Source organism: Pristiophorus japonicus, chromosome 8, assembly GCF_044704955.1.
Source record: "Pristiophorus japonicus isolate sPriJap1 chromosome 8, sPriJap1.hap1, whole genome shotgun sequence".
NCBI classification, from domain to species: Eukaryota; Metazoa; Chordata; class Chondrichthyes; family Pristiophoridae; genus Pristiophorus; species Pristiophorus japonicus.
Window position 1 is genome coordinate 192,149,095 of NC_091984.1, and position 7,813 is coordinate 192,156,907.

At 41.3% G+C, this 7,813-nt stretch overlaps 1 protein-coding gene across 1 annotated transcript in view; it reads left to right on the forward strand.

Moving 5' to 3' along the window:
• rfc5 (replication factor C (activator 1) 5) overlaps nt 1-3,880 on the forward strand; it is an 86,677-nt gene extending 82,797 nt beyond the window's left edge. Inside the window, exons 10-11 of the mRNA XM_070887705.1 lie at nt 368-422; nt 2,650-3,880. Coding sequence (XP_070743806.1) covers nt 368-422; nt 2,650-2,746 — 152 coding nt within the window. The 3' untranslated portion in view covers nt 2,747-3,880. The remainder of the gene's footprint in view (nt 1-367; nt 423-2,649) is intronic.
• The last annotated feature ends 3,933 nt before the right edge of the window (nt 3,881-7,813 follow it).

The window sequence follows — 7,813 nt, forward strand, 5'->3', positions numbered from 1 at the left end:
TGGCTGCTGACCGAGGGCCACGTGGCTTTTTGTCGGCTGGCCGGACATGATGGACTGAAATGGCCTCCTCCTGCGCTGTAAATTTTTATGTTTCTATGATATTCAATGGCGGAGCAGGCTCGAGAGTCCAAATGGCCTACTCCTGCTCCTATTTCTTATGTTTATGTTATGATTCTATCCCTTGATCCTGCTGCTGAGCACATACAATTGGCTATTAGGTGTATGATACCAGTCAATGCGCTGTGTTCCCTCCACCTCCGCCACACCCTTTATTTCCTTCTGTTTCTTCCCTCCACATTGAGAATTCACTTTCTTTTTAAATGACAAATACCGGCGTGGTCTCATGTATGGTACTCCTGTTTTTCAGTTGATTTACCACCTTCAGTTCGCATTCATTTATTGATCAAGATGGCAGATATTGAGTAAGTGTTCCTTCACATTTTCTATTTAAATGGGTAATCCTAGGATCTGCATATGAAAATGTAAAAGCGCATTTTCTGCTTTACGCATGGAATCGTGTGTGTGTGTATATATATATATATATATATATATAGAGCAGCAAAGTGTGAAATGGGAGAGTTGCTGCCATCAAAGGGGTATTTTGTATTGCAGAATTCTACTGAACTAGTTTAAAAATGTTACTCAACAACTCAACAACTTCATTAAGATTAGATTACAATTTTAAAAAGCTTGTGCATCATTGCATGCTGATAAAATGTGAATTGCCTTTCCTTCAGGGAGCATGAACAAGATGGCTCAGTGGGAAAATGACTTCAGCATCCTTGGACTAGGGATTATTCAGTAGCCCCTGTTGGATAATGTATATGGTCAAGAGGATGGCAGGTGCATACAAACAGGAAATAAAAGATTGAGGGTGTGGACTCATCCTAAACCAGAGGCGGGCAAAATACGGTCCGCGGAAGGATTCGATCCGACCCACTGGCTGCTTCTGGAAATGACCAGAGAGAAAACAAAAAGTTTTTGCTTCTGGTGCTTTGATTGGCTGCTGCCAGGGCCCCGTGGCTCTCTAGGGGTCAACAAGTTTAGTATGTTCCATCTGTTGTGTCCCTTGTGTTCGTTTTGTGTGGGTCAGTCTCCCCAGCATCTCTGTATGTGAGACTATTGGAATAGTCCCAGGTACAAAGACTGTGTGCGCACTGGAAAGTCCTTTTACAGCGCATGTTGAGTGAGATCTGGGGCTGACATAGAATTACAGCGGTTGGGTGGGTAAAGGGAAGTGGTTAATGGTATAATCAATGGCTATACTAAGTTTTGGGTAAACCTGTATATTGTGTTTGTTAGCGTAGAAACAACATGAAGGGTTCTTTAGGCAATAAATGCCATAACAAAGTTTAATGGTAGCTGTTAACTTTCATGTGAGCAGCTATGTTCCCGTTAAGCCACGGGGCGGGCTGAGGGTCCTGCACAGGCCGCTCACTGTTGTGCCCTCGACAACTCACCAAAACTTAAGTGGCTCTCCAGCCCAAATAATTGCCCACCACTGTTCTAAATGGACTCCTAACCAAACATAAAACCAGCAATATAATTAACATTCTAAAAATTAAAGAAACAATTGTATCACTTCTGGAAATATACAAAACAAATTAAAAAGGCATGACCCTCCATCTGAATTCTGGGCTGGATTAAGCTCATGCTATATAATGCTATCTGACTCCATCTTTTCCTCCTATCCCCCCCCAATACACCTCCCCTGTGATTGAATAGCCCACTGGCACTCACTGTCCATGTTCCCATATATGAATAACAACTGGCAAAGGTAACAAGGGTACAGTGCTTGTACAACTTCTAAAGAGAAAATGAGAGGGTGGAAATGAGGGGAAACCCAAAAAACTAACCACTAACTAGATCTTTAATTGCCTTAAATGCATTTGTTCATTTATATAGAGCAGTTCTTCTGAATTTTGTTTTGCTAATCAGTATAGATCAGAGATTGAGATTTGACTATAAAGTGACACTTTTGTAGCAGGTGCTAAAAAGGCCAGTATTGGAGTGTGAAACTTAAGTTAAAAGGTGGAAAGTGTGGCCACTACAAATCTTGTTTTCAACCATGAAGATTTTGGTGAGTCTTGCAATGAGGATGTGTCTTACTTCACACAGAAAAAAAAAACCTAGCTGTCCTTTAACATTATTTCTTGTAGTAAAGTGTGTTGATTACTTGGGTCATTGCAAATAAACTTCTGTAAAACATACAACAGGACAGTCAATAACTGAACTGCTTGTAGCAAGAAAGTTGCTGTGGTTAAATGAAATTGGACTGTTTGTTGTTACAGGAGCGTGACACATGGGGAGATTGCCATATGTGCAATGCCAGTGAATACTGTTGCAATTACTATATAAATAATTGGGGCTTTTTTTATGTGATTGTTTCATTGAGTAAATGGTTGCCACCAGTTGCTTTGAGAAGCTGAGTAATGTAGGTCACAGCAATTGATTTGTATATTATTGGCTACCACATTTTCCTGTACCTGCTGGATATCTCAAAAGTAGCCGCACAGTATTAAAGGGACATATCCAGGGACAGCTCTTCCAAATTATATTCAATTAATTTGTGAGTTACAAATTGGAAAAAGCAAAATTCTTGCAAGCCAGGATTGTGGACATTGCTGACTTCTTTCTTTCCTTTCACAGGTACAGGCTGGCTTCAGGAACCAGTGAGAAAATTCAACTGAGCTCACTCATTGCTGCATTTCAAGTTGCCCGTGATATGGTTGTAGCTGAAGTCTAGTGTTTTTATATTTTGGATATGACAAATGATAATTTGATACAATTAAATATAATAGAAACATAGAAAATAGGTGCAGTAGGAGGCCATTCAGCCCTTCGAGCCTGCACCACCAGTTAATATCATGGCTGATCATACAACTTCAGTACCCCATTCCTGCTTTCACTCCATACCCTTTGATCCCTTTAGCCGTAAGGGCCACATCTAACTTTTGAATATATCTAACGAACTGGCCTCAACAACTTTCTGTGGTAAGAGAATTCCACAGGTTCACAATTCTCTGAGTGAAGAAGTTTCTCCTTATCTTGGTCCTAAATGGCTTACCCCTTAGCCTTCGACTGTGACCCCCGGTTCTGGACTTCCCCAACATCGGGAATATTCTTCCTGCATCTAACCTGTCCAATCCCATCAATTTTATACGTTTCTATGAGATCCCCTCTCATTCTTCTAAATTCCAGTGACTATAAGCCTAGTCGATCCAATCTCTCCTCATATGTCTGTCCTGCCATCCCGGGAATCAGTCTGGTGATCCTTCGCTGCGCACTCTCAATAGCAAGAATGTCCTTCCTCAGATTTGTTTAAAGTTTTGGAAACCGAGGCTTTCTTTGGTGTTTTGTCCAACATTCTTAAATTAAAATTTAAAAACACAACAAATTGCAACCACGGTGGATAAAGCTATTAAGACAGGAATTCAGAAAAAGAATTGAACTTCCATTTCATGGGGAAAGAAGGAATGCAGGGTTGTGCACACTATAGGACAAAAGTCGTATCCAAAAGTTGTTATTTACTAGTTTGAGATTTGACCCATGTTTCAAGTATACTTTAAATTGCTTTCCCAAACTAATCCTGTCGTAGATATTATAATTGGAATGTTTGCATTCGGCCTGGGGATTCTAATTGTCCAACACTAATCATGTAAGAAGAAACACCTCCTGTACCTCAGCTTTGTGTTTTTTCAGTGGGTCTTACTTCAGATGGCTCCGTGCCAAGACTTTTGAAATTGAAATATTCAAAACTAGAATTTTGGTACCTGTATTTATCAATTTTTTAATAAAATATGTGCAGCAGGTTTAGCAAAAAAAAATGCAATGATTGTATTTCCACACTGGACTTTGCATATTAAACAAGTGCCACCTACTGGACAGTTTACAATGTTTATTTTGAGGATTGGAGTCGGATATGGCAGGATAATATGGCAGCCATTTTAATACAAGGCAGCAACTGACTGAAAACCAAGCAGCCAAAATTGCCCCTCACCTTATGAGCTGTTACCACCACAAATCGGTGGCTGCGGTGTGGAATGGCCGCTGCTAGCCCAATTGCCCTCCCAAGTTTTTCCGGCGGTGCCTCGATTCCTCCCCCCGTGCCAATCCGTCTTAAGTGCGTCATCGCCGTGCGCACCCCCGATGGCGACATTCCCCTCAATCTTCGGCCCGCCCGGTGCTGTCAAAACAAGCTTTTTCCCAGTGGTCCAGTGAGGCAGCGGCGGGGAGGATGCACTGCCGCCATGTTTTTTTTTGGTTGGCTGACTGCCATGTCAGCCTGACCAATTTGCCCCTGGGTTTGCCCGGGCCACCAACAGGCAGCTTGGCACCCCCTCTTGACCAAAACCGTCCGTAGTGGCCCGAAGTTTAAAAATCGCGGAGACTCTCCCCTTTAAGTGACTCTGCTCCGCACCCAACTTCCGCCCTTCAGTTGCTGTCACCGCTGCGTCTTTGCCCCTCAGATGTTATCACTGCCCCCATTAAGACTGACTTCCGGATCAAAACAAAAAAGCCAAATGTCGCACAACGGTCGACCTGAACCACAGCTGCAGTAAAAACCATCGAAACGGGATAAAAATCTCCCCGTTTCAGGCAGAAGACAATTTCTACCCCAAAGTGCAAGCCATTACACATCTTAAGAATAAATCTAAACTATGTTCAATTTTATTCCCTTAATTATTTACAATATGATTCATATCTATGTTCATGGTATACTGAGTGGTTTGCCTTAGTGACCAGAACAAAGTTAAACTAAACTTACAGTAATGCCATCATAGTTCAAGTTTTATATTTACTATGGTGGCAGTAAAATGAAATTTAAATTTGGAAACTAAATTTCATTTTGAAGCAATTCTGCTATAACAGGCACTTTCGGAATGGTCAACGGTGGGGTTAAAATCTAAAATTTAAATAGTATCTCATCACCATCAAATCATAAGTAATTTCTTTATGAAATACTAATGTAGACAAACAAGTTATCTTTGCTGATAAACACAAACATGAATTCTATTACAACAAATATTAAGTAAAATTTATGCACAATATGCTATCATTCAAGAATATGGGCTGGATTTTCAGTTCATTGCTGCCTCTTTTTTTCGCCCCGGAGGGATGGTAATGGCAGCGGAAACCATTTCTGGGCGGGTGGCCAGCTTCAAGCAACCTGTCATTCAGTGCCTGGTTTTTGGGGGAAGAGGTGAGCTGGTGGTGTACAATGCTCCTGGTTGAGACACTGGCTCAAAATTTGAAGAGTACCCTAGTGGGACCGCCTGTGAAAGCTGGTGGTTACAGCTGTAGTGGCAGCACTAAGGGAAGGACTGTATTTTTGCGATTCGTGTGGATGTTGCATGAGGATAGTATTGGGAATGTTTTGGGGCTTTTTTTTCCACGGAAGCCTCTCCGAGACCAGCTGTTTACGTCGGGATTTTCATTTGCTCAGCCGGCCTCATGCCCTAAAAGAGATGTGGAATGCCTCCCTTAGCACTCCGCACTCCACACTCCGGGCCCGATTGGTGATTTTGCAGCTGGAGATGCAAACCATTTTCGGCGCAAAATTTACCGCTCTGCTTGGTTTACGCCACAACAGAATTTCCACCCCTTTGTCCTTTTAAAAAGTCTTATATTAAAATAACAGGATTGGAATTTAAGCTGCTGAGTGTGGTGCAGGCAGAACTGCAGACACTGAAATGTCTATGTATATAATGTAAGGCCTAGCAGTAATGGTCAAAAACTCACACTCAAAGCTAGCCTGCCGAATGATAAGCAAATTATTGAAAGAATGTTCCTACTGTAAGTCTTAGATGTTCAAACAAAACCCACACACTATTACTTCTGGGAAACTGCACCTTACAAGGTTTTTAGATGGTCAACAAAATTCTATTTAATGGCACAAACAGCAGCCCAAGCATAGTAGAGATGTTTCAAAAAAAATCTTTGTCCAATGTACAAGTTTCATAAAGGAAGAAAAATTGCTAGAACTGGTGCTAGTTTCCCCACTGTTTTATTAAAATCTAAATTAGCTGTTTTCTGTTGCTACTACACCAATTTAAATTTTAGAATCTCTGGCATTACATTCAGTTGAAGAGTTTTATACTGTTCTTGCATGCATCAACAGCTTAAATTGTTTGAGACGTGATAAGTCCATATAACTGGAATGGGAATCTTGTTCCAATAAATTGAGTGAAATAATCTGCTAGTACAGGTATATAATTTTGGCCCCCATTATCACAAGCATTTACATTCTCATGACAGTGGACAAAATATGTTAACACTAAGCAAAAGGGCAAAGGAGTCAAAGCAGAAGAAGGGTAAAACTTTTTTTTAAAGCATGGAGGATGGTAATGAGGCAGAGGTGTTGAGGGCAAGAGCAAAATGGCTGAAGGATTAGTATTAATTGTAGCACACTGTGTGCCCTGGATAAATGAGGTCACCACAGTAGAGTGCACCAAGTCTATGGAGGGACTTGAAGCCAAGGAGACAAAGTTGATCTGCAGTGGTTTGAGAATCAGTTGGCAAGGATGAAAACAAGCCTTTGCTTGGTTGGTGATGCAAGTCGTAGCATTTTGTAAGAGTTGTAGATTGTGGCGAGCAGAATAAGGTAGGCTTGCAGGCAAATCATTCAAAGGGTGCAGAAAAGATTTACAAGAATGGTTGCAAGGGTGAGGGACTTCAGTTATGTAGATAGACTGGAGAAGCTGGAGTTGTTCTCTTTAGAGCAGGAGAGAAGATTTGATGAGTTGTTCAAAATCATGAGGGGTCTGGACAGAGTAGATAGAAATAAACTATTCCCATTGTCAGAACCAGAGAACACAAATTTAAGGTGATTAGCAGAAGAACTAAAGGCAACATGAGGAAAACATTTTACACAGCGAGTGGTTAGGATCTGGAATGCACTGCCTGAAAGGTGGGTGGAGGCAGATTCAACCATGGCTTTCAAAAAGGAATTGGATAAGTACCTGAAGGAAAACAAATTACAGGGCTACGGGGAAAAGGCGGGTAGTGGGACTAGCTGAAATGGGAGCGCAGGCCTGCATTTCTGAATTCTTTGCTTCAGTGCGCGGTCTGGAGATCGAAAGGGTTAAAAGTTGAAAGATTGAAGCTTGGATAATAAAACAGGAAGATTGGATCAAAAGAGGCTGCAAGATGATATGGTGCCTTTTAGCCATTGAAATGAGTTGATGACATCATCTGTATGTTAAACGATGTTAAGTATTTTAGTACCTTGTTATGTGAATAATAGTAATTCATGACATGTAAACCTTGTTAAGATTTGATAACATGGCATCTGTATGTTAAACAAGCAAAGTATTTGAGTACCTGGCTAGTAATCGATGTTAAGATTTGATGACATCTGTATGTTAAACGATTTAGAAAGCAGTTAGCCGTGATTGTCTAAATGCAAAGAAATAAGAGTTCAAAGGCTTTTGGGGTATAAATGATGGCACTGGCTTTTGTCACACACACTTATGGACTGTAGAGACACTGGAATCTCGAAAGGTGTGTAACTTTTTGGAGACCTGCCTTCTGAATGTCTAAATAAAAGACCGATCCAGCCTTTACTACAACTGAGTGGGTGTAATTCAACGTTTAAAGCAACGAAGCAAAAAAAAGAGCAAGACAGCTGTTTGCAAGAGCATTTTGTTGTAGAGAGCCATGACGGGCCGAATGGCCTCTTGTGCTGTAACCATTCTATGATTCAATAAAGGCTTGTGGAAGGAGGAGGAGCTGGGGCAAAGATGGGCAATGTTTGAGGTGGAAGGCAGTGATGGTAACCGTTCAGATTTGGGGTGAGAAAATGAGCTCAGGG